General features: G+C 42.4%; 1 protein-coding gene across 8 annotated transcripts in view; it reads right to left on the bottom strand.

Annotated features, from left to right (window-relative positions):
• SEC16B (SEC16 homolog B, endoplasmic reticulum export factor) overlaps positions 1 to 23,316 on the bottom strand; it is a 65,554-nt gene extending 42,238 nt beyond the window's left edge. Inside the window, exons 1-3 of one of the 8 annotated variants that reach the window (XM_044942794.2) lie at positions 23,184 to 23,316; positions 1,665 to 2,014; positions 78 to 190 (exon numbers count right to left, since the gene is read on the bottom strand). In XM_044942794.2, coding sequence (XP_044798729.2) covers positions 78 to 190; positions 1,665 to 1,960 — 409 coding nt within the window. In that variant the 5' untranslated portion in view covers positions 1,961 to 2,014; positions 23,184 to 23,316. Of the gene's footprint in view, positions 1 to 77; positions 191 to 1,664; positions 2,019 to 3,735; positions 3,910 to 4,905; positions 5,223 to 23,183 lie in introns of those variants that run through there. The other 7 variants (XM_006072272.4, XM_044942795.2, XM_044942793.2 and 4 more) reach the window with 7 other exon arrangements.
• Positions 23,317 to 27,346: the final 4,030 nt, after the last annotated feature.

Genomic DNA, 27,346 nt, shown 5'->3' with positions numbered 1-27,346 from the left:
TGAGCATGGCCCTTTTGGCCTCTGCCCTGTCAGACCAGTGGTACCATCCCAAAGGCTTCTTAGAGATTATTCCATACCTCTTTCTTCCTGAAGCTGCTGTGGATGTCCATGGTAGTAATAACTTCCATAAGCATATTCTTCCCTTAGGGCTGGAGAGTAATAGCTCTGATAGAGATCCTCAATGCTCCACCTAAAGAATCACAAAAAAGGCCACTCATTCAAGGATAAGCATAGCAAAAAGAAAAACCAATGGAGAGCAACTTTCCTGGTGGTCTGGTGGCTAAGACTTCACAACCCTAGTGCAGGGAACCTGGGTTTGATCCGGGTCAGTGAATGAGTCCCACATGCTCCAACTAGAGATTCCACACACTGCAATGAAGATCAGATATCCTAAGTGCCACAACTAAGACCCGGCACAGTCAAATAAATAAATGATTTAAAAAGAAAGAAAAAGAAAAAAATGAAGGACTTGACAGACAAAACACCTCCAGAGGACAAAACTGTGACACCTGTCTAGAATCTGCTCTAAAGCTATGGTTCATCCTACAACCGAAAATCTAGAATCGGAGCAGGAATAGAATCATTGTGTCAGAACAAGGCTGCAATTTTTACAGTAAAACCATAGCCGAGTGTCTCTTCTCCTTCCTCATGATCCCTCTTACTCCTCAAATACACACATCCAACAACATGAAATATTATCTAAGAAAACCCTGCCCTGATATCACCTTAGGAACCCCCTTCCCAAGATAACTGTGTAAAGTACCCAATACACCACTGGAATTCCCATGCATATTATAGATGGAAATGAGATGGAAAAGTCAAATTGGACCATCTTAAATCTGCTTGCTGTTATTGCCTCTACCCTTAACAGACCTTCCTTCAAGAATTCAACACTATTTTTATCAATTAATAATTCTTTACTATTTCATAGGGACAGAATTCTTTATAATAACTGTCATAATTTCAACCTTAAACCTAGAAGTAGGAAAATATCATCTCACCTAAAAAAGCTAAAGTGAAAAATAGATGGCTTGCAACATTCCATAAAATATGAAGGCCAGAAGTAGAAACTCCAGATTCTCCCAGAATTATCTCACAGAGACCTTTTCATTCTGACCTTGGAGACGCCAAGCTGCTATCTGCTCTCTGATTTTTTTAAGTTCCCGATCATTCACTCAAGGTATATATTTTTTGTGTAGGCATCACACTGTAGGTGCTGTTCTAGGCACTAGGACTCTTATGTTGCTGGTGGGTTTGGTGCTAACCCTGGGTCAGAGTCATCAAAGAGGATAAGGAGCTTTTTATAGACATCCATAGGAAAAGCTTTTCCATAGTCTACAAATCCTGCCTTTTGTGATGCCAGAGTAAGAGGGTCTCATCTGCCGTCTTGAATTTCACCATTCTTTCTACTCTCTCCTCTGCCCCCAACACCCAATTGTGTTATGATGGCTTCTTAAGAAGCACCCCTAGGGACTAACAAAGGGAAATAAACTATATTTTCAGTCACCACAATCTAGCCTGGGAGAGGAAAGGGTTTAGCTAAGTCAATGTAGGAAGAGGAGGAAAAGGAAGAAGAGAAATAAAAGGACAAGGAAGACGGAAAAGAACGATCTGTTCACAAGCATTTGGGAGAGCTGGATCAAGTCCAAGCTCTAAACTCGTACCTTGAATACAATTGACTGGGATAACCGCCTTCGTAATAGTCAACCCCGGACACAGGTGGATGCCATTCCCCAGATCTGGCTGAATAGTGAGGCTCCTGGTGGTCTGCCCTGGGGTCCTGCTGTGGCTGGGGGCTCCTGCCCATGTCTTGCCTTTGATGGACCCTCTCTCCATTGTGCCAAGAGTGAGGAATAGGCTGATAGTATCTATCTCTCCGAAGCCCTCGGTCTGGATCCTTTGATGGTGCTGGGGGCCTCCCCGATGGCTGAGGCAGCCACTGGGGAATCCAAGGTTCCATCCTAGATCTTCTGAATTTCTCTAGTGTTTTGAGTCGGCTGTGTAGTTATTTTATCTTTCTGTCAGACAAAACAAAAAGAAAACAAATTATCATTTTAGGCCTGTATCCAAGCATGATGCTTAATTAGGTTTTGTGAAAGAAGCACCCATGGTCCTCAAAAATCTTCTGTCTAAAACAAACCACACAGGCACTGAGACAGAGACATCTGAAAAAATCGCAAGCGGATACTTGGAATAAATAACAGGCTAGACAATTATATTGAGGTTGTTATAAAAATTTTAAAGTATATTTGGAGCAACAATAGATGTCGGAGGCCTGGGAGAAAGACCAACAATATATGAAGCTCCAAAACACAATCAAAGTATTCCAATTAAAGACATGTGTGCTCACCTATTCCACCAACAAACAGTCATTCAGGAGGCCCTGTGCTGTCTTAGAAATAAAGTGGGCTTTAGACAGAGCTAGACCCAGTTCAGATCCTAACTCGGAGCTTCCCTGGTGGTAAAGTGGATAAGAATCTGCCTGCCAGTGCTGGAAACAAAAGAGACTCGGGTTCAATCCCTGGGTCGGGAAGACCCCCTGGAGAAGGGCATGGTAATCCATGCCAGTATTCTTGCCTAGGAAATGCTATGGACAGAGAAACCTGGTGGGCTATACAGCCCATTGGATCACAAAGAGTTGGACACAACTGAAGTTACTTAGCACACCAGGAGGATCTCACATACCGAGGAGTAGCTAAAGCCTGTGAGTTACAACTACTGAGTCCACACACCACAATTACTGGAGCCCTTGTACTCTAGGGCCCAAGAGCCACAACTAACGAGCCCCTATGCCACAACTACTGAAGCCCACATGCCTTAGAGCCCACATGTTGGAACTACTGAAGCCTGTACACCTACAGCCTGTGCTCCACAACAGGGGAAGCCACCGCAATGAGAAGCCCATGGATGATAAATGCTCCAAAACTAGAGAAAGCCGGCATGCAGCAACAAAGACCCAGCAAAACCAAAAAAAAAAAAAACAAATAAATACATTATTTTCCAATTAAAAAAAAATCTTGACTTTGCCACTTATTAGCGAGTTAAATTTTTCCAGCCTTAATTTCCTTACCCATAAAATAAGGAATAATTAGCTGACAGGGTCACTGTCAGCGTTAGGGATACTTATGCAAAGTGCTGAACACTATGCCTGGGATACAGTAGTGGTTCAATAGACAGTGTCATCAGAGATAGAGATTAGTGTAGGGTGAGTAGCTGAAAAGATTTCCTAAATAAAAAGAAGCTTAGGAACTTCCCTGGTGGTGCAGTGGTGAAGAATCCTCCTGCTGATGCAGGGGACACAGGCTTGATCCCTGGTCCAGAAAGAACCCACATGCCTCAGGGAAACTAAGCCTACATGCCAGAACTACTGAAGCCTGCTTGTTCTGGAGCCCGCGCCTGCAACAAAGATCCCACGTGCCACAGCCAAGACCCAACGTGGCCAAATAAATAGATGTTTAAAAAGAAGAAGCAGCAGCTTAGAGTGGCTTCAAGAGACATCTTTTCTAAATCCTTAAAGTCTTAGAGAACTATGCTCTATAACTTGCCCATGCCTGCCCCTCCTCCAGTGGAGGTGAGGAGACACAGGGTTTGGGATTGCTTCTGTGACAAACTAGAGAGCCGTGTCTCGGTAATCTTCCTGCCCGGAGATTTTAAAACCTGGAAGTCTCCCCAGGATCAAACTGGTTTTCCCCACTTATTCTTCAAACTGGGATATAGCTCCCGACGACGAGTTACCTTCCAAGCTTCTCTGCTTGTATCACAGAGCAGCACCGGCACCCAGCTGCCTTCAAAGGAAAGCACCCATCACCCCTTACAGCTGCTCAGGAGTCTCCTGTGTCAGGAGGATACACGGCTCCATCAGACCCCATGCTCCTTCTCCCTTGGGAACTATGTTAGGTTGAAAAGTTCGGGTCGGATCCACAACTTGCTCCCACTCCTGAAACTCCCAGCTCAATATAATAATAAATATCAGAAGCAAAGGTCAAAGGGTGTGTGTGTTGAAATCAAGATGTCACTCTGCTCCAATGCCGTGGAGCCAGGGTCCACAGCTATGAGCAGAGAGCTGTAAGCAGAATGCTCCAGAAGAACAAGGTGCAGAAGTGCCTTCTACGTCCAGAACAATCACAGCTAAACTTGCACCTTCCTTCCCATGTCAGCTTACATCCTTGAAAAAGTCAGGTGTAATGAGAGCCTTTTCCAGCAAATCTCAGCAAAGGCCAAATGCCCCAGACAGTGAAAGGCTACCTGAGTCCTTCCTGAAGGGGGCCTATGGGATTTGAAAGCATTTGGACACAAGGAAGCTCAACAAGAAGAAAGCCTCAGGATTTCCCTGGTAGTCCAGTGGTTAAGACTTCACCTTCCAATGCAGGGGGTGTGGGTTCAATCCCTGGTCAGGAAGCTAAGATCCCACATGCCTTATGGCCAGAAAAACAAAACATAAAACAGGAACAGCACTGAAACAAATTTATAAATAAAAACTTTAAAAATGATCCACAGCAAAAAAAAAAAAACAAAACAGAAAGAAAGAAAGAAAGAAATCTATTAAAAAAAAAGAAGACGAAAGCCTCTTCCACCTCATCCCCAGATATTTTCACTAGACAGCCCTTCTCTGACAGCAAAGACACATTACCCACTCCCTTCGCCAAAGTCAACTCCAGTTGATTTCTGTGGCCAAGATACCAATTCCAGCTTCTTAAGGCTCAGGTTACAATTAAGGACCCCAAATGAAAAGCACTTAAGATACTCCAAATGAAAGCATTACATGCACAGGGACAAGTCATACTCACACATCCACATAAATGACCCTCCCTGGCCCCACTAAGGTCAATATTGCCTTTCCTAATTTGACAGCACAGCAAGCACAGCCAAGACAAAGCCTACAAGGGCGCTCGAGTCCCCACACACCTGCTCTGACAGCCGCCACCTTCCCTTCGCACGCTCCAGGGGTGTCTTCTCCCCTCCTAGACACTGTCAAAGTCCAGGTGCCACATCTCCCAAGACTTACCCGGCTCTCAGATCTACAGCCTGTCAGCTACCTTTGCAACTGCCCAGCCTCCATGGGCTGATTCACGAGGGCAAAGTACAGCCCAGCTCCCTCCTTCGTCCAGACTTGGCTTGGTGTGTTTGCCCAGAACCCAGTCAGAGGCTGCTGCTTCTGTTTGCCTGGTAGTGGGCTGAGCCAGGTTCCTGCACATGTGAAAGATCCAAACCTGCACAGCAAACAAAGGACAGAGACCCGAAGGAGAGGAAGTGCAGAGAGCCCGGAGGCAGCCTGGCCTGGGGAGAAGAGTGCCACCTATGGGTTGTTAACTCCTGTCTGGGCCACGGGACGCTCTATTGCTCAACCTCTGTTTCTTCTCTGAAAGAGGAATAACAAGGTGGGTTTTCCCAGGTGGCTCAGTGGTAAGGAATCCGCCTGCCAATGCAGGAGACTCAGGAGACATGGGTTTGAACCCTGGGTCAGGAAGATCCCCTGAAAGAGGAATAAGAATACTTAACTTAGGAGGGTCATCATGAGGACCACAGGCTGACTTCAGAGATATTGCGAGTTCAATTCCAGACCACTGAAATAGTGAGTCATATGAATCTGTTGGTTTCCCAGTGCATATAAAAGTTATGTTGTACATGATACTGTCATCTATTGTGTGCAATAGCTGTATGTCTAAAAAAATATAAAAAATGTAGGACTCCAATGGTGGTCCAGTGGTTGGGAACCCACCTGCCAATGCAGGGGACACAGGTTTGATCCCTGGTCTGGAAGATCCTACAGGCCATGGGACAACTAAGCCCATGAGCCACAACCACTGACCCTGCACCCTAGAGCCCATGCTCTGCAACAAGAGAAGCCACTGCATTGAGAAGCCTGCTCGCTGCAACTAGAGCAAGCCCACGTGCAGCAAAAAAGACCCAGTGCAGCCAAACGTAAATAAATAACAATTTTTTTTAATGTATATACCTTAATTTTAAAATCCCTGGGGACTTCTCTGGTGACCCAGTAGTTAAGAATTTGCCTTCCAATGCAGGGGACACAGATGTGATCCCTGGTTGATCCCACAGATCATGTGGCTAAGATCCCACATGCCACAGGGCAATTAAACCCACAACTACTGAGCCCACAACTAGGTGGTGACACAGCCAAAGACAAACAAATAAATAAATGTAAAATACTCTATTGCTAAAAGTTGCCAAAACAATTACAATAGTAATACCAAACATCACTGATCACAGATCACCATAACAAATATGATCACAATGGAAAAACCTAAAATACTGCCAGCGTACAAAATGAAAAAGAAAACAAGAGAAATATTGCCAGAATTACCAAAATGTGACGTGGAGACACAAAGTGAGCAAGTGCTATTGGGAAGGTGGTGCCATGAGACTTGCTCAATGCAGCTTTGGCCCAAGATTTCCGGTTGTAAAACAACACAATAAAGTGAATCGATATAAAATGAGGTATGGCTCCAAAATCACTGCAGATGGGGACTGCAGCCATGAAATTAAAAGACGCTTACTCCTTGGAAGGAAAGTTATGACCAACCTAGACAGCATATTCAAAAGCAGAGACATTACTTTGCTAACAAAGCTTCGTCTAGTCAAGGCTATGGTTTTTCCAGTGGTCATGTATGGATGTGAGAGTTGGACTATAACGAAAGCTGAGCACCGAAGAATTGATGCATTTGAACTGTGGTGTTGGAGAAGACTCTTGAGAGTCTCTTGGACTGCAAGGAGATCCAACCAGTCCATTCTAAAGGAGATCCGTCCTGGGTGTTCTTTGGAAGGAATGATGCTAAAGCTGAAAGTCCAGTACTTTGGCCACCTCATGCGAAGAGTTGACTCATTGGAAAAGACTCTGATGCTGGGAGGGATTGGGGGCAGGAGGAGAAGGGGACGACAGAGGATGAGATGCCTGGATAGCATCACTGACTCCATGGACGTGAGTCTGAGTGGACTCCAGGAGTTGGTGATGGACAGGGAGGCCTGGCGTGCTGCGATTCATGGGGTTGCAAAGAGTCGGACACGACCGAGTGACTGAACTGAACTGAATGATATATAATTATGTATGCTTTATAAATAAGTGTTATCTTTTCATTTCAAAGGAGATGAGCTAAGTCTACTGGCTGAGGTAGGCAGAGTACACACTGTGTGTGTTAGCTGGTCACTCATGTCCAACTCTTTGTGACTCCATGGACTGTAGCCCACCCAGCACCTCTGTTCATGGGATTCTCCAGGCAAGAATACTGGAGTGGGTTGCCATTTCCTTCTTCATGGGATCTTCCCAACCCAGGGATCGAACCCAGGTCTCCTGCATTGAAGGCCAATTCTTTACCTTCTGAGCCACCGGAGAAGCCCAGAGTATTCACTGGTGGGTAGTAAATGCCTGGTTTAGGTTTTTCTCATTTGAATTTCTCACCATTGGATTCTGACTGCGCATCAATTGTGTTATCCAGATGGAAGGCAAATTTAAATGCTCAATACTGAATTGAAGGCACTGAAAAGTTTCTATTACAACAAGAAAATAATTTCTCTTGTTTGAAAAATAAATTTCTTCAGGTGAACACAAAGAAGCTCATGTCTACTTGTGAATTAATATTTTAAAATTTAGCAAATCATCATGCTGTCTACCTTAAATGTGTACAGTGTTATACATCAATTACATCTCAATAGAGCTGGGAGAAAATACAAATCAAACTCGGAATTTGCTCTAAAAAGGCTCAGATGTTTATCCTTTCTTTCAACAAACACTTACTGAGTCCTTATTATGTGTCAGGATTTGACACACATAAATATGAAGGACACAGTCCTTGTCTTCAAAAATCTTTGAGCAAATTAACCTGTCATGCTGTTTATTAGTCCAGGGAAGGCCTGGACTAATGGTCCATGGTTGATCTCATGATCAGATAAGCTAAGGTACCTAAGCTGTAAGATTATGACACAGAGAACTTCCATGGTGGTCCAATGGTTAAGAAGCCATCTTGCAAGGCAGGGAACAAGGGCTCAATTCCTGGTTAGGGAACTAAGATCCCACAGGTCACGGAGCAACTGAGGCCACACAATCTGGACCTGAGTGCCACAACTAGGGAGTCTGCGCCACATGGAAGATCCTACATGCTGAAACTAAGACCTGACAGAGCCCACTTAATTAATTAATTTTTTAAGAAAAAGCTTTTGCCACAGCCCTTCAACTGACTCCGAGGCCATGACAGCTGAATGTAGAATTCTCTGACTCCTATCGTGGTTTCTTACCCCCCTGGTGGGCTTTGAGGCTTGGCTCACTAATAACCTCACTGTTATTTTTAATCCTCCAGGGAAGAGGTACTGGAAAAGGACACACACAATAACCACAGGAATCAGAACATGGTTGATTACAACACAGACTCACATGTCAAATTATGTGTCCCAATATCTCACAATAATTCATGAAGATCTGATATAACTTTTGGCTTATAACATGATGTTAGCCCTGCCCCCGAGGGCTCCCCTGGTAGCTCAGCTGGTAAAGCATCTGCCTGCAATGCAGGAGACCCCAGTTCAATTCCTGGGTCAAGAAGATCCTCTGGAGAAGGGCTAGGCTACCCACTCCAGTATTCTTGGGCTTCCCTAGTGGCTCAGACAGTACAGAATCTTCCTGCAATGCGGGAGACCTGGGTTAGATCCCTGGGTTGGGAAGATTCCCTGGAGGAGGGCATGGCAACCCACTCCAGTATTCTTGTCTGGAGAATCCCCAAGGACAGAGGTGGCCTGGAGGGCTACAATCCATGGGGTCGCAAAGAGTTGGACATGACTGAGCGACTAAGCACAGCACAGCACAGCCCTGCCCTATAACACTGCTCCGTCACAGCTCTGTCACTGAAATGTTAACTTTGGAAGACCTTACAGGTTATTTTAGCAACTTCATTTGGTTGGTGATAAAACCAGATCCAGAGAGATAAAGTGATTTAGTCAACATCACAAAGCTAGCTAGAAGCTCAGTTAAGATGATCTAGATGTACTGGACTTGTCTTGCACTGGGCTTACCAAAGTGTGATTATTAATTATCCAAGAATTATGTGAGCCAACAGTAAAACTGTTGATAATTTGAAGTCCACCACAGTGGGGGTATTTACAGCACAGAAATGGGCAAGTGCTGCAAAACCAGGTTGTTGTTGTTTTCAGATAATCACTTTCCCGGCTCAGTGGTTACAACTCCTAACTCCTATTCCAGTGTTCTTTCAACCACAGAATTGTCATTCTGTTTCTAGCCTTCATCTCACGCGTCTGGGTTAAACATCTAGCCCCATTATTGCAAATGCTCCTTTTGTGACGTCCCAAAGCATCTCCAGTCATCTCAAGAGTTATTATGAAACTCTTCATATACTCACCAACCAAAATTAATTTTAATTAGCTTTAATTATTTTATATAGACATATGGCATACCACAGTTATATGGGTCATGAAATGAAACAGATTGTATGGGGTTTCAGCACTCCAAAAGGTTTGGGATATATCAGTCCCTGCCTTCCCTAGCCCCATAAATCAACAGTTACTAAGTCTTTCAACCTGGCAGCTCAAGTCTTCCTGGTTTCTAACAAAATTCACTCAGTTTGACAGTACCTTAGCAGCTCATCCCCGAAAGGAGTTGGGCTAAAATTGGTCTTGTCACCTCAAGTCCTGATTGCAGTTCCCTCACATGATCTCATAGGCTCTCATATGCTGAAACAGTTTAGTCTTAACATTTTTCCCTTCCCCAAGTGTCCTGTCCTCTTGCCCAATTTCTATTCTGTATGCCAACTGTCCACTGGAACTGGAAAGAAAAGTGAAAGTGAATTCGCTCAGTCGTGTCCAACTCTTTGCAACCCAATGAACTGTAGCCTACCAGGCTCCTCCGTCCATGGGATTTTGCAGGCAAGAGTACTGGAACGGGTTGCCATTTCCTTCTCCAAAGGATATTCCTGACCCAGGGATCAAACCCAGGTCTCCTGCATTGCAGGCAGACGATTTACCATCTGAGCCACCAGGGAAGTTCAGCCCTGTAACTGGAGCCTGGTCAATTACTAATTGTTGTGCATTTCCTTTCTCTGCCTTCCTCTCCAGATACCAGACCACTAGAGGATCTTGCTTCAACCAGGTGCAAATATCCTAGTTTGACATCTATCTAACAAAAGCATCATCACTGCTAATAATGCAGCTAATCTCTTCCCACCATAACAGTGCTGCTAGATGTGAACACCCACCTAGATCCAGGTCAGGTTTGCCATGAATCCCTGAGCACTAGGATTTAATGACTGGTGAGCCTTGCAAAGGCCAGCTCAGTAGCTGAGATACTCTCCAGGCTTGACCCCATTTCTTTACTGAAAGTAAAAATTTAGGAAACGAACTGAGAGGCCTTATGCAAACAGATGACCGGTAATTATTTGTCTGGGTAATGGGTCTATGGATGATTTTATTTTTTTCTTCTGGCTGTTCATGTTTTCTAACTTTTCCTACAATAAACTTATTTTTAAAGACAAAATCAACTAACATGGTTTTTAATCAATACTATATCCAAACGTGGTACCGTCATAGCAGTAATTAATTATTTACCCAAGTTGCTAAAATGGAGCAATGAGTCCCCAAACCTTCCAAGATTGCTTGGCTGTGCTCAGTCTGCTCTTCTGGAAAGATGATTCTGGAGGTCATACGTTCACAAAACAAATCTTTACTGAACACCCACTCCATGCCCAGCATTGTCACTTGCACTGGGGACACTGAGATTAATAACATAATCCTTTCCCTAAAGAAGTTTTCAGTTCATTGAAGCAGTAGATATTGAAAAGCTGCACACAGAAAGAGGAGCCTTTGAAAGACAATAATGAAGGTGGGCCAAAAGCCAGGAGAGAATGGTGTCCCAGAAGCCAGGGAAGGTGATGGCTTCAGAAATGGGAGAGTCCTCGACAATGCCAAATGTAGGAGAGACATTGAAAGAGGCAACAGTGAAAGTATTCTCCCTACACTGGTTTTACCAATAAGGAGGTTTGATGATCACGACACAAACAATTTCCTTGGAACTATAGTCAATGATGTGAGGAATTAGACACAGAAATCACTTGTGCTGCAAATGGAAATTAAGTAAAAGGAGACAGTAAGAATTATTCTTTTGAGAAGCCTGGGTATGAAGAAGAGGGGACAATAGCCAGGACTACTATGAAGCACTCAGAATTGAAGAACTGGCTTAGCATGGACAAGATGAAAAAGGTTATATGCTGATTCATATGGAGACTGGAGATACAGAAATGAAATACAATTACTGAAGGACTAAATCTCAAAAGAGGCTGATCATATGGAAGTATAGAAGTAAAAGTTAAGCCTAGCTTAAAGAAAGGGCATTTCTCCCTCCAAGAAAGAGATAAAGGTGGTGAAGATAGGCTTGGATGGAGACAAGTCTGTTCAAAAAGGGACTGAGTACTTACTGAGACTTCTCTGCAGAGTAGACTGCTAGAGATCAAAGTGAGCTTATATTGATAAACTTGAGAAATGTGGTGATGGTTTGGATTGGCCAATATGGAAAACAGGAGTGGGCTTTAAACAGGAACATGTCCTCAGAGGAACCAGTAGGCAGGAAATGCAGCTATTACTGGACCCTTAGATGGATTTGAAGCTCCATGAGGATATTGAGCATCTGTGGTTTTGTCCATGCTATGACCACTGGGCCTAGCACAGCATCTGGTGTGTGACAAGAGCACAATAAAGACTTTACCTATAAATGAATGGACCTCTGAAATGTATAGCAGCAACAGTCTTGGCTGCAGATTGTATCCAGTAGTTTTCCCTGCCTGAGTATAGAACTAAACTCTGACAGAGAGTTCTTAGGGAAAGTAAAAGGGAATGTTAAGGCAGTGAGTTAAGGGGACTGACTGAAGAGTGGTTGAAGGGGTGCCATATAGGGCATAAATGAGACAGAAACACAAATTCTCTGCATACCTTGTTTAAGTGAGGTGCCTAGAAATACATAAGAGGCCTCTCCAATACGACAGCAAAAGAAAAACATTCAATCATGATTCAAAATGTAAAACTTCAGTTAAAGGGGAATGACTGGATAATGCCGACCCCAGACTTTCCAAAAACATCTGATACAATGAAGCGCTTTTTAGTCAGCTAGCATCTCATAGCTCTGGCTCCAGCAAGGAGTCGGGGGTGGGGCAGGGAGGGGAAGGTTCAGCGCAGAGCAGCTGTAGACTCCAGCAAAGCCAGCCCCTGGAGCCTGCCTTGGAGATACAGAGTTCATGGCCTCAGCCAGGGATTGGCAACCAAGGGTTTAACCTCCTTCTTCAGGAGGGTTGGGTGGCAGGTGAGAGGCATAGCAGCACATGCCTGTCAGCAGTTCCATTATCAGCAAGGACACGTGCCAGGAAAACCCGGTGTAAGGGCCAGAGACAATTACCCTGGCACAGGCAGCATGAGCTACCCGTGCCAATCCTGGAACTGTTGCTCTTACCCTAGAAGTGAAGGAGACGGGGCCTCACTCTCTCCTCTCCTCACCCTTCCCTTTTTATCGATGCCCCCTGAACCTGGATGAGTGGGGTGGCAGATGGATACTGCTCTGACTTTTAACCCCAAGTCAAGCTTCCATCAGGCAAAGATGACTCACACACCTGCTAAATGAAATAAAAGGCTATATATGCTGGGAGAGTCCTCCAAGCCCCCAAAGCCAGCTGGAAATAGGCAGGATAAAGCAGAGTGTGAATTTCAGCTCCACTATCTACTAGCTGTGTGAACTTGGGCAAGTTATTCTATATCTCCTTTTCTTGCTCTATAAGATGGGAACAATAATAACAGAACCTTTCTCAGAGAGCTATCATTTAAGGGTACACTTTTAGATTAAAAAACTACAAACGTGACGTATACTAAATGCTCAATAAATGTTAACTGTTACCATTTCCCTGAAAATGCTATGAAGTACTCAGGAAGCATTTGGTACAAGTCATCAGTCAGTCATCAGTCAGGAATTAAGTGGTTATCCATTACTGCTCTGAAATCCACAGCTCCTCCTCCACATTTGACCCAGTGTCCCCACTGAACCATGAGATCAGGGAAAAATTGAGAGACTATATTACACAACTATGTATGACATAAAACAATGGGGTAAGGTAAGAACATCAGAATGAGAAACTTCATGACAATGCAGTCCTATGCTTCTCACACTGGACAACTTGTAGCCACTGTCAGGGTGCCACAGAATCAGCACTAATTTTATTTTATAAGCAAATTAAAATATTACCTTAATTTTTAACAAACAAAAATATTATAATATGGAATATAATGGAATAAAACTCAAATCTGTATTACTTTTTACAACAAAACAGGAAAAACTTCAAAAAAAATTTCATACTTGCACCGCGACAGGTACACACACATCCCACACAGACACATGTTCACATACACATACCTTGCATCCCCGGGAGTCACTCCCTGCCATTTGATGGAAATGTTTGAACAAGAGCAGACATTTGGACACATAACTGATGAGCTGGGAAGAATCTCTGGAAGGAATCCATCCATGCAGGTGATGCAGTGTCTAAGCCAGAGACTCAGGCCAAGGCATACAGCTCTTTGACTTCCAGACCTGAAGCAATCCTAGCTTTCCACTGATGGATAAAAATTATCTCTTACATAAGACTCTATAGGGTACCTAGGCGGCCAGTGACTCTCTTGCTTTACCTGGGGCAGGAAGTGTTTGTTCTCCAGTTGGTAAGTCCTCAGACTCCTTACAGAAACACACCTCAATATTTTAGAGTTAAGATATTCTCCCTTTGGGCTTCCCTGGTGATCCAGTGGTTAAAAATCTGCCTTCCAATGCAGGGGACGTGGGTTCAATCTCTTGTTGGGGAACTAAGATCCCACATGCCACAGGGCAACTAAGGCCACAATCTGCAACTACTAATCCTCTGCAACTAAGAGTTGATGCAGCCAAATAAATAAATATTTTCAAAAATAAAGATACTCCTCCTTGATGGTAACACACATATGTGACTCAAACTCACTTAAACTCTTCAAATAGGGGGAAATGTCATGCCACTTACCCTTCTTCTTCTCTCCAGGTTTCACAGCCCCAATCCCATTTATGTTTCTTGTGCAATTTCCTTCCCTCAATCACTTTGGGAAGTAACAAAGGCACAGGAGAAAGGAAATAGGAATTAAAATCTGGATTTAGTTTTAACATCGTCACTTCTCAGCCACGTGCCTTTGGAAAACCATCATTCCAACTTTATCGGTCCCAGTCTCCTCATTTTTAAAATAAAGTCTAAAAAGTACCAAAGAAAGGCAATGTCAAAGAATGCTCAAACTACCACACAATTGCACTCAGATCAGATCAGATCAGATCAGTTTCTCAGTCGTGTCCGACTCTTTGCGACCCAATGAATCGCAGCACGCCAGGCCTCCCTGTCCATCACCAACTCCTGGAGTTCACTGAGACTCATGTCCATCGAGTCAGTGATGCCATCCAGCCACCTCATCGTCTGTCGTCCCCTTCTCCTCCTGCCCGCAATCCCTCCCAGCATCAGAGTCTTTTCCAATTAGTCAACTCTTCGCATGAAGTGGCCAAAGTACTGGAGTTTCAGCTTTAGCATCATTCCTTCCAAAGAAATCCCAGGGCTGATCTCCTTCACAATGGACTGGTTGGATCTCCTTGCAGTCCAAGGGACTCTCAAGAGTCTTCTCCAACACCAGAGTTCAAAAGCATCAATTCTTCGGCGCTCAGCCTTCTTCACAGTCCAACTCTCACATCCATACATGACCACTGGAAAAACCATAGCCTTGACTAGAAGGACCTTTGTTGGCAAAGTAATGTCTCTGCTTTTGAATATGCTATGTAGGTTGGTCATAACTTTCCTTCCAAGGAGTAAGCATCTTTTAATTTCATGGCTGCAGTCACTATCTGCAGTGATTTTCGAGCCCAGAAAAATAAAGTCTGACACTGTTTCCACTGTTTCCCCATCTATTTCCCATGAAGTGATGGGACCGGATGCCATGATCTTCGTTTTCTGAATGTTGAGCTTTAAGCCAACTTTTTCACTCTCCACTTTCACTTTCATCAAGAGGCTTTGTAGTTCCTCTTCACTTTCTGCCATAAGGGTAGTGTCATCTGCATATCTGAGGTTATTGATATTTCTCCCGGCAATCTTGATTCCAGCTTGTGTTTCTTCCAGTCCAGCGTTTCTCATGATGTACTCTGCATATAAGTTAAATAAACAGGGTGACAATATACAGCCTTGACGAACTCCTTTTCCTATTTGGAACCAGTCTGTTGTTCCATGTCCAGTTCTAACTGTTGCTTCCTGACCTGCATATAGGTTTCTCAAGAGGCACTCATCTCACACGCTAGTAAAGTAATGCTCAAAATTCTCCAAGCCAGGCTTCAGCAGTATGTGAACCATGAACTTCCAGATGTTCAAGCTGGTTTTAGAAAAGGCAGAGGAACCAGAGATCAAATTGCCAAAACCGCTGGATCATCAAAAAAGCAAGAGAGTTCTAGAAAAACATCTATTTCTGCTTTATTGACTATGCCAAAGCCTTTGACTGTGTGAATCACAATAAACTGTGGAAAATTCTTCAAGAGATGGGAATACCAGACCACCTGGCCTGCCTCTTGAGAATCTGTATTCAGGTCAGGAAGCAACAGTTAGAACTGGACATGGAACAACAGACTGGTTCCAAATAGGGAAAGGAGTACATCAAAGCTGTATATTGTCACCCTGCTTATTTAACTTATATGCAGAGTACATCATTAGAAACACTGGGCTGGATGAAGCACAAGCTGGAATCAATCAAGCTGAAATTGCCGGGAGAAATATCAATCACCTCAGATATGCAGATGATACCACCCTTATGGCAGAAAGCAAAGAACTAAAGAGCTTCATGATGAAAGTGAAAGAGGAGAGTGAAAAAGCTAGCCTAACACTCAACATTCAGAAAACTAAGATCATAGCATCTGGTCCCATCACTTCATGGCAAATGGATGGGGAAACAGTAAAAACAGTGACAGACTTTATTTTGGGGGGCTCCAAAATCACTGCAGATGGTGACTGCAGCCATGCAGTTAAAAGACAGTTGCTCCTTGGAATAAAAGCTATGACCAACCTAGACAGCATAATAAAAAGCAGAGACATTACTTTGCCAAACAATGTCCGTCTAGTCAAGGCTATGGTTTTTCCAGTAGTCATGTCTGGATGTGAGAGTTGGACTATAAAGAAAGCTGAGCACTGAAGAATTGATGGTTTTGAACTGTGGTGTTGGAGAAGACCCTTGAGAGTCCCTTGGACTCCAAGGAGATCCAACCAGTCCATCCTAAAGGAAATCAGTTCAGTTCAGTTCAGTTGCTCAGTTGTGTCCAACTCTTTGTGACCCCATGATCGGCAGCACACCAGGCCTCCCCGTCCATCAGTCCTGAATATTCATTGGAAGGTCTGATGTTGAAGCTGAAACTCCAATACTTTGGCCATCTGATGCAAAGAACTGACTCATTTGGAAAGACTCTGATACAAGATTGAAGGTGAGAGGAGAAGGGGACGACAGGGGATGAGATGGTTGGATGGCATCACCGACTCAATGGACATGAGTTTGAGTAAACTCCGGGAGTTGGTGATGGACACGGAAGCCTGGAGTGCAGCAGGAAATGGGGTCGCAAAGAGTCAGACACGACTGAGCGACTGAACTGAACTGCACTGAAAAAGTACCTTACAGGGCTGTGATGCAGATAGACTGAAATCAAATATGGCAAAACACCACAGTGCCTGTTAAATAGAGGTTTGCCATTAATCTCTGCCTCTCTGTATTCCAGGTTCCTTACCTGCTGTTAAAGGTGTTTCCATCTAAATGGTGGCAAAGCTCATGAATATGATACAATATGATGGTTAAGGGCTCAGGCTTTGCAGTGTGAATTGGATTCGAGTACCAGAGCCTCCCCTGACTAACTGTAAGACTTCAAATAGGTTACTTAACCTGAGTGTTCTTATTTGTTAAGTGATTGTATTATAATAGATATCTTCAAAAGGTTGTTGTAGGATGAGTAAAACAATGTACAGTTCACGGCATGTAGGAGGTGCTCAATGAATATTTGATGCCAGATGAATGCACGAGCTAGGAAAAGCACTTGGCACGGTGCCTGCACATAGGAAGTGTTCACCAGTGCTGGTTGCCAGTGTTGTGTAAAAGATCATAACAGGAGAGATCCCTTCTGGGCTGTTCAGGGTGTAAGTTCTTAGGTTCTCTTATCATAGTAGTTCATAGCTTTTATCTTAGCTGGTCTTTATTATTGGCTTCAAATCTAATCTTAGGTTATTGCTTTTAATTTTTCTCCTGATCTGTCTCTCATTGTCATAATCCACTGCATTCATAGCTTGTCTTCCCCCGAGACAGGCATCCTTGGTTCTTTATTTATATCACCCAGTTGTATTGGCAGAGTTTGTCCATTTAGGGGCAATGAAAGTGAGTCCAGAAAAGGTAAGAGATTTCACCAAACTCATGCAGTGTCAGTCATCAAGTGGCAAAAAATCAATTACAGGACTTCTAGTCAAGGCTTGTTCAGAAAAGCATACTGGTTAGTAAAAACCATGTGATATATTTAATACAGGGCTTCCCAGGTGGTGTTAGTGGTAACGAATCCACCTGCCAATGCAGGAGATATGAGACACAGGTGTGATCCCTGAGTTGGGAAGATCTCTGGAGGAGGACATGGCAATCCACTCTAGTATTCTTGCCTGGAGAATCCCATGGATAGAGGAGTCTGGTGGGCTACAGTCTGTGGGGTGGCAAAGAGTCAGACACAACTGAAGCAATTTAGCATGCATGCAAGCATATTTAATACAAAATTGCAGTTATTTAAATACCCATTCCATAAACTTCAAAGTTATCAGTCACTGTAAATAGGCTCATTGAACTTGACATATATATGGGAATATATATTCATAAAAATAGAAACTCAAAGATTAACTTCTGTATTTCCTCCTTGTCTCATTTGTCAGTCAGTAAAGGTGCATACCACTTTGCTGGTTCTACTCCTCTGCCCACTGTTCCACATATAGAAATAGCCCATGTGTGCACAGCATGAGCGCACACACGTATTTTAGCGGCACTCACATTCTTGTTCTCTCGGCCTGGAATAAGTGACTGCAGATAAAGCCAAGATCCCCAGGAGTGCTGTTCTAATGCTGAATTTAGCACACCAGGACAATTTCCATAGGAGCTGCTTATAATGCCAAAAAACAAAGCTCAGACTTCAGTTTCTGGAGGACACTGAAGGACACGACAAGCTGATTGAGAAGTTTCTTTTCTAAGAATAAATGTCTGTAGTCATAGAAAGGGAGATGGCCAAAGTTCATTATTTTCTGGGAGCTGTCCATATATGGATGTTATAGATTCTCTGCATGCTGAGAAAATACTTACTGCCTTGCTCAACATTGCTTCTGCAACATAGCTTCTGTACAAACCTCCTAAGAATACTTCCTTTTTCACTAAGGATGAATACTCTCTATGATCCATGACATCATGACACTGTGACACCATGTCCTAGCGCTGGTCCAAATGACATTCATTAGAGGGATGATGTCACTGAATGAACCTGACTGGGGTATATAGCCTCACCCTGGGAGCATTTTTAAAAATTATTTCCTTCATTCAGTAAATAATATTTTAGACACATATGATTCATTATTCACTGTAATAAGAATATTTTCTCCTGTACGAGCTGGCTCTCCACAGTTTCTCTAATAAAGCTGCTAAGCCCAGGACTATGTAGAAGAAACCCAAAAAAATCCCAATTCCTATTTAACAACCAAGAAATGGGTGTGGAGCTGAGTACTTCATTTATCATGTATTTACCGAGTGCCTACTGTGTGCCACGCACTGTCTTAGGTGTTAAGTGCAGGCCACAGGAAGTGACCAGGGTGAGTTTGTTCCTTATCCTCTTGGAGTTTATAACAGACAAGTAGTAATAACGCCAGCGATCAGTGCTAGGAGAGGATGGCAGTAAGAAACAGATGAAGCACACACCAGAGGTGCCAAACCTGGTCAGAGAAGTCTTCCCAGCAAAGAAAGATGTCTCAGTGAAGGCCACGTGAAGGAAGACTCACATCCAGGAAGGAAGGATGTGAGTCTGTTAGCCTGGAAGCAGGGAAGGGAGAGCAAGAGAGCAGGTGTTCCCAGCAAGAGGATGGATATGATAAGGGCTCAGAGGTGAAGGAGGACCTGTGCGTTTAGCACATTATCAGTAGGTTTTACGTTCAGTGTGGTTGGAGCCTAGAATACAAAACTAGTTGCTAAGACTGAATTTTTGTATCCCTCCGAAATTCGTATGTTGAAATCTAGTCCCCAGACTGATGTATTTGTGGAGACTTTGGAGGAGGGGTGATTAGGTCAGGAGAGCAGAGTCCTCATAAATGGAATTAGTGTCCTTATTAAAAAAGACTCCAGAGAGATCCTATGCCCCTTGTGAAGACACAGGTGAGAAGATGTGAGAAGTGAGAAGATGGCTATCTATGAACCAGGAAGCAGGCCCTCCCCATACACTGAACCTGCCAGCACCTTGGCCTTCAGCTTGACAGCCTCCAAAACCATGAGAAATAAATTGCTGTAGTTTATAAGCTAGCCAGTCTATGGTACCACATCACAGCAGCTTGAGTGGATAAAGACAGCAGTGATGAGGGCTGAGACTGGAGACTGTCCTAGCTGCCTCCGCCAGCATGCAGAGCAGAGGGCAGCCCCAGCTGTCCCTAGCATCCAGATTGCACACAGTGTGGTGGACATGTGCTACTACTGCCTGCCTGCCTCCTTTCCTCCAGCTTCTGGTAATAAACCATTAGTTTTTCTATGATGAGCTTCCCTGCCCGCTCTCAGTTTATATAGCATGGGTAGGACTCATTCCATCCCTGTTCTAAGAATGGACATAAAATTCATACATGACAAGTCCTGCAGCTCCCTGCCTGAAGTGATTCATTTGGCAGTTAGCACATGTCCAGGGACAAGTTCACAAAGCATGCTCCCAGAGCTTATGCTTGTTAAGTCTTCCCACTGGATTGACTAAGATGATAAAATAGCAACCTGGAGCCACGGGCAGCCATTGGCCCACCATTCATTCAATTGGCAATAGTTTCTTGGATAACTAGTATGTGCCTCATGCTGTTGTAGACGTTAGGGACACAGGAATAGGGATATAATTCTGCTGTTTAGGTTTTCACGATCGACTGGAAAGCCAAACAAAATAATCACCTTAGATAAAAGTGATAAATGTTACATAGCTTCTTATATGATCACAGAAGGGCAACCAACTCAACCAAATCTTCCTAGGAGGAAGGAAAAAACTCATTAAACCTTATTGGATAATTAAGACTTAATCGGGTGAATTGAGGCGTGGGGGTGGTTCCAGAAGAGGAATCAGTAAGTTCAAAGGCATGGAGGGGAGGCCCAGCTGGACAGGCTCTGGTGAATATGGCTCTCACCATATTCACTTAGACAGGAAGATAATGCCCTTTCAGGGGAGTGTATATACCAACATACTTGTTTTGGACAGTGAATATGAGTCACAAGCTCCTGAGAAAAGTCTGCAGGGATTCAAATGTGTGGTGGGTGGTATTTATTTGTTTATATGTTGCTTCTTTCCTGAAGATTTGTATATGTTTTGATTTATGTGTTATCAGCACACAAGTCATAATGAAAACCATGGACATGAAATGACATAGTCAAGGAACAGCACAGACTTTAAAATAAAAAATAAGATGAAGAATTAAAGGTAAAAGGCAAAGAAAGAGAAGTTCATGAAGACTAAGAAGGAGGAGTTGGAACAGCATCAAGGAAACCAGGGCATAAGACATAGGAAGAGGTAAAGAGAATAAAAACAGTAAGAGATCAAGTTACATAGGAACTTGAAAGTATCCACAGGATTCCATAGGGTTCGTGGAATGGTGAGAAAAGGGGTAGAACATTAAAGAGGGTTGTTTATTGGCTGGCTGCTTGGTTGGTATAAAATGGGAGACACTTGAACATGCCTTTCCCTATGGTGGAGTGGAAAGCCAGTGTAAAAGAGAAGCTAAAGAGATGGGGGAACAAGGGAAATGAGTGATGGATGTGGTTCCTTAGGAGGCCATAGAGGGATGGAGCTCATAGCCCAGGAGAAGATTACTTGGGTCAGGAAGTACACTTCTGCCATTTAGAAGGGCTGGAGGCAGCAAGGGATGTATAAATGCCCGGGTAGGTGCTAGGCAAGGCTAAATATGCATACTAATTATGTTAAATAAATTGATCTTATCCTTCAGATTCTATTAAAACATGTTAATGAGACGCCCACAATTTCCAAAGCTAAAAATGACTGAGCTGATGGTGCTGGGTTTCGGGAAGCTGAGGACGTAACACACAGTCACTTGTAGTTTTTTTTTTTTCTCCTATTCTATTGGAAGCACAGCCTGACTTATTCTTGATTCAATTTAATTTCTGTCAAGCTGTAGCCTGTAGGTCACACCTATTTTAAGAAATTTCATTTTCCTTAGTGCCAGGCTCTTGCGTCTTTGCTCCTGAAAATCAGCAGCAGTTAGAAAAGTTCCAATCAATAACCACTTGGAAATAGATATTTAAGATGAGTCTGTATGGAATCGCTACCTTTAAGACATCTTTTTCAGAAACAATCTATCCTCCTACCAATATCATACCATATGTGCACCCATCCAAAAAGGATCCTTCAGGTTTAGGTCACAGAAAATCACAATTTGGGCTTCCTAGTGGCTCAGTGGTAAAGAATTCGCCTGCCAATGCAGGAAACACGGGTTTGATTCCTGATCCAGGAAGACGTCACATGCCACAGAACAACTAAGCCTGTGTGCCCCAGCTGTTGAGTCTCTGCTCTAGAGCCCAGGAGCCACACCTACTGAGCCGGCACACCCTAGAGCCCCTGCTCGGCAAGAGAAGCCACCACCATGAGAAGCGGATACATCACAGCTAGAGAGTAGCCCCACTTGCTGCAGCTAGAGAAAGCCCACGCAGCAAAGAAGACCCAATACAGCCAATAAATAAATCAATAAAATTATTTTAAAAAATAAAATCACAATTTGATAAAGCCTAGATGATGACATGCGAAATCTATTTCATAAATAAAGTACTCATTCCCAAATAAGACATGGAGCAAATTCAATGCTGGGTAAAAAGCTGTTCAGAAAGGGGAAAACTCACAGTAGATAAGGAATCATTTACTGACAGAGTTATCCCTCCCACCCATTCATTTTATAGCACAGAAACTGCAGCCCAGAGTGCCATATGGTTTGCCCAGAATTCAGGTCTCCTGACTCCCCACCCACTGTTCATCCCTCTTCTCATAACATCTGCTTTTCTTGCTGGGCAGCAAACATTATTGGACCAGAGACCTCTTTCATCTTGTTCACTTAGGTGCCCCCAGCATAGAGGTAACCATCAGAAATACCTGTTAGTAAGTTAACCACACTTAGGGTGGGCCACTGCTGATCCTTTGTGAGGTTTTATAAAGAGCTGAACATCAGAGTAAAAGATCTCAACAGGAAAAAAAAAAAAATCACCAACACATAAACATATGGTTTAGAAACTCTGAAAATACCAGGCACTCCAGACATGATTTCCAGGGTGGCAGTCTCAGGAACAGCAGCTCAAGGAAAGGATCCATGCCAGGGTTTCATTTGTCATTGGATTGGCAGGCCCCATGCACCTGGTCATCTATATAGCTTGAGAATAGAAGTTTCCACCACTGCCTCTAAGTTAGCTTTCACCAGCTTGAATCCACCTTAAATATTTAACAGGCTCTCTCCCTCCCTCAAACACTGTAAGTGCTAAGCCTCCTTTGATCTTCCCATAACCAAACCTGCCTAAAATTTTTATCTTTGCTGAAATCACATGTCCTTTTTGCACATTAGCAATGCACTCTATCCCACAGGGGACAGCCCCTGCCAGAGTATGCAGGTCCTTGGAGGAGTTAAGACTTGAAAGGGACGTTAGCCACAATTAAAGCTTGTTTTTTTCAAACAAGACCCTGTGAGTTCCCCTTCTGCTGAAAACCATGTGCCGGCTTGAAAACTTTCTACTCTGGTTAAGACCAAATGTTTCTCAAATGAATCTTCTAAAGGGGTCTCTAGTGGGAACTGTATTCCCTCTTAGCCTTCTTCAGTTTGAGTTTGCTTTGTGTTAATTGGTTAATGGTCAAAGTAAGTACTTACATCTTTTGCCCCTAAATCAGGAGTTGCTGCTGCTGCTTCTGCTATATCCCAACATGACAGCCTGCTGTTCCTCACAACTGGCAGACACTGTAAGCTGTGTTGCCACGTCAGCTGCCCAGAACCTTTCTGCTTCAGCAACAGTTTCCAGACGGAATTATTTGTATGTAGATCCTGAGGCTGGAAACATGATCTAACCACCATATTGAGAAGGTCTGGGTAAAAGAGGTCACTACCTCTTTTACAACAGAATTACAGAAAGAAATCGCAGACCCTTTCATGTATCTAAATGAGAATTCCAAAAGAAACCTAAATATTATGATGACTTTCTAAACATCATGACAGCAAGTTAATAACTGACCAAAAAATTCAAGTGAAAAAAGTAAAATTTAGACTTGTAGACAGCATCACAGATTTTAGAAAGTTAAAAAATTATGAGCCTGAGCTGAAAAAAATCACGAGCTTGGAATGGCAGAAAACTGAAAAAGTAAATGCTCATAAATAGAGAGATTTTTTAATGGATTATGAGACATTTAAGTTGTAGAATATTCAGGTATCTAATGACAAATAATGAATTAGAGATATAATTTGAAGGGATTTGAAGGGGTTGATTTGAAGGGGTTTCTATGAAACATTAATGAGCCAAAATAAAAAAGGTATAATGTTATTCTGTTTGGGGTTTCTATGACATATAATTGAGTGAAAAGTATAATATTATCCCATATGCTATTATATATGCATATATATTATACTATGTGATTATATATAACTATGTATCTATATAGATAAAAGTATACAAAAGGTATATACCCAGCAGTTAATAATACTTGCTTTGTTTGAGGGGGAGGCGATACAAAGACAACGACCAGGAATGGATGTGATTTTTTTTAAAGGCTTCACAATAAACAGCATTTATTACATCCCATGTATATAAAAGTATCTGTATGTGAATGGCATGTATACTTAAGAAGTGTGTGGAAGTTAACAAAAGTGTTAATTAGATATCTTAGGGTGGTGGGCTTCCAGATGATTTTTATTTTATTCTCTATAATTTTACATGTATTTCAATCTTTCTCAAAGAAAAAATTTCTTTATATAATCAGAACAAGCAATAAAACTGCTTCTGTTATGTAAAAATTATTGACAAGTGGTAACTTGCCTGAGCACTTCTGTTTCTGAGGCCCTCTGCTAAATTTTAAATAGATTTGGGTTTTTTCCTTCATGTTCCAAATACACTCAAGAATTCTGAAGATGTTCTTGCGCTTATCTGGAGCAGACAAGCCATGCCAAAGAGAAATGTAAAACACTATTGTAGCCCAGACCTCACATGGCCCTCCTCTCCTTTGAGACGGAGAGCAGAGGGGAGTCACACCTTCACACCTTCCTGTGCTGTGCAGTGCAGTGAGGGGGGCTCTATGGCATGTGCACACACAGAGCTGTGACAGAGCTGTAACCCATACTGCCTCAGATTATTCCTCTCGGGGTGACTCAGGAATCATTTGGGAAAATGCCGCCTGAGGAAAGGGGAGTTGGAATTGACCAGTCAATCCCTGCTTTCAGCAACAAAGCCAGAAATTGAGAAATAAGCTCTTATTGACCAGTGACCAAACAACCAACATATTTTACATAATTAAACTACAGGCAAGGTCACTATGTGCTCACTGGCCACAGTTTCTGAATTAGAATGAAATGAGGTATATGGATGTACTTGGATGTAAAATTACTTATATGGAAACACCACAGAGTTGTTTTTTTTTAATTGGTACGATCATAGAAAATTCAAGATGTCCCATCACCATAAAGACTATGTATTAAGTAGATGTGTGTATGAATCAGAAAGTATATATTGTGTATATATATTCATTACTCTGGAATGGGTGAAGCTCTCAATTTTAAACTTAAATGAGAAAAAGACCTGATTTAGATAAAATAGTTTAATTATAGAAATATTTTGAAAATAACGTTTTAAAAATAAATGTTGTTCCTTACTTTCAATTACAAAATAGAGGCCAAAAAACTTTAACCTAAAACGATCTTGGATTCATCTCATCATTTTAGATAGAAATAATTAGAGATGAGAGAGGTTAAATAACTTGCCCAAGGTCACACAGTAGAACTTAGGGCTCTGGCTCTCAGAGATCATCTCACAACACTGTGCTGCAAATATTAAGAATAGATCATACATAACCTGATTTGTCATAACTAGTGAAGACACCCATAATTACCATACTCTTGCTTTATATGCAAAGAACACCTCTTAGATTTATGCAAAGAATACTTAAATATGACCTGCATTTGCCATCTTGTCTTATGATTAGTTTAGGCTCTGTTATCTTGTTAATAATCACTCACCTAGACAAATGAAGGATACAAACAGAAATCTGTAAAAAGCAGATGTAAATAAATGCCATATGTGTGATGTCAGCTACAAGAGATGAGGAGAGGAAAATAAATCTAAGGTAATTTCAAGGATGAGAAGAAAAGGAATCAATGCAAAAAGAGATAGGAAAGAATATTCAAAATACGAGGTTTCTTGTTTGAGAACACATCTACTGCTCAGGCTATTGTGACCCTGATCCAAAGACCATCTAGCAGTCTCATTTTCCACACACTTCCCTCACTGAAAAAGAGACACATTAGGAAAATATGCAAAACGTATACCCATATTTTCACAAACTAGCATTTTCCTTGGCTCAGACATCTCCAGTAAATTGAAACGGTATAGACGTGTGTATATGTAACCAAACAACTGAATAAAAAGGAGAAAATGCAATGACTGCTATGTTCCCAAATACATGGTTTCTCACAGGCACCAACTTCACAGTTTCACTAGCAGATTCAAGGAATCAACTCAGATGTTGGTGAACCACAACAGAAAGCAGACCACAATATGCACAAATGTTTCCTCTTGAAAGAAGTTTACGCTCCATCCCTTAAATTAAATTACTTCTAACGACAGTCCAGTCTCAGCGTTTACCCACCATAAGGCTAAGTCGCTGTTGTTCAGTTGCTAAGTCATGTCTGAGTCTTTGGAACCCCATGAACTACAGACTGCCAGGCTTCCCTGTCCTTCACTATCTCCTGGAGTTTGCTCAAACTCATGTCCAAGGCCAAGTTATGAGAAGGGAAAACATCTTAAAATTCCCAGGAGAGATTAAGCAAAGCGTTTTTGAGGAGAAGCAGTATATTACAAGGGTTATGTGTGTGGGCTCTAAAGCCATACTACCAAGCTGAGGTCCTGGCTCTGCCACTTTCTAGCCCCATTGATATCAGGTAAGTCATTGAATAGCTCTGGGCCTCAGTTTTCTCATCTGTAAAATGGGGTTAATAGTAACTCCCTCAGGGGTTGTTGTGAATAGATATTAAATTATTACAGCTAAAAGCATTTAGATTAATTTTACACAATCCATGCAGCTGCCTTAAGGAGTAGTTCCTATTATTGCTCTTCTTTCTTTCTTTTTTTTTTTTTTTGCCCATTTTAAGCTTTATTTTTTTTCTTTTTATTATTGATTCATAGGAGTTCTAATTCTGGATCTGAGTCCTTTGTTAGAGATATTTATTAGGAATATTTTCTCCCAGTCTATGGCTTGCCTTTTCATTTAACTGTCTTTTTTTAAGGTCTTTTTTATCGAAGTATAGTTGACTTACTACTTTATGATAGTTGAGATTTCCTAGGTTGTATATGTACTATGTATTTATTATGTTGTGGTTTACTATGTTGATTTCTTATGTTGTGTTAGTTTCTGGTGTACAGCTAAGTGATTCAGATATATACAAATATATATAATTCCAAGCTCCTAATTTATCCCTCCTCCCTCTTAACTGTCTTTTAATAAGCAGAAACTTTTAATTTTGATGAAGTCCAATGTATCAATTTTTCTTTCTTTTAAAGTTAGTGCTTTGGGGATCTCATGAAAGAAATATTTGCCTGCCCCCAAAGTTATGAATATATTCTCCAATGTTTTCTTCTAGAAGCTTCACAGTTTCAGCTTTCACAGTTAGGTCCATGATCCACCTTGATTTTTGCGGGGAAGGGGGTGAACTTGGTAATAGCCAGATAGGAGAGACGCACAGAACGAGGTGTGTAGGAAGGCACAGGGAGTTCCCGTGCCTTCTCCCAGCGTGCCACTCTCCCCAGATACCCATGTCTCCATGTGTCACTGACG

This window comes from Bubalus bubalis, chromosome 5, assembly GCF_019923935.1.
Source record: "Bubalus bubalis isolate 160015118507 breed Murrah chromosome 5, NDDB_SH_1, whole genome shotgun sequence".
NCBI classification, from domain to species: domain Eukaryota; kingdom Metazoa; phylum Chordata; class Mammalia; order Artiodactyla; family Bovidae; genus Bubalus; species Bubalus bubalis.
This window is presented reverse-complemented; position numbering and strand designations above follow the sequence as displayed.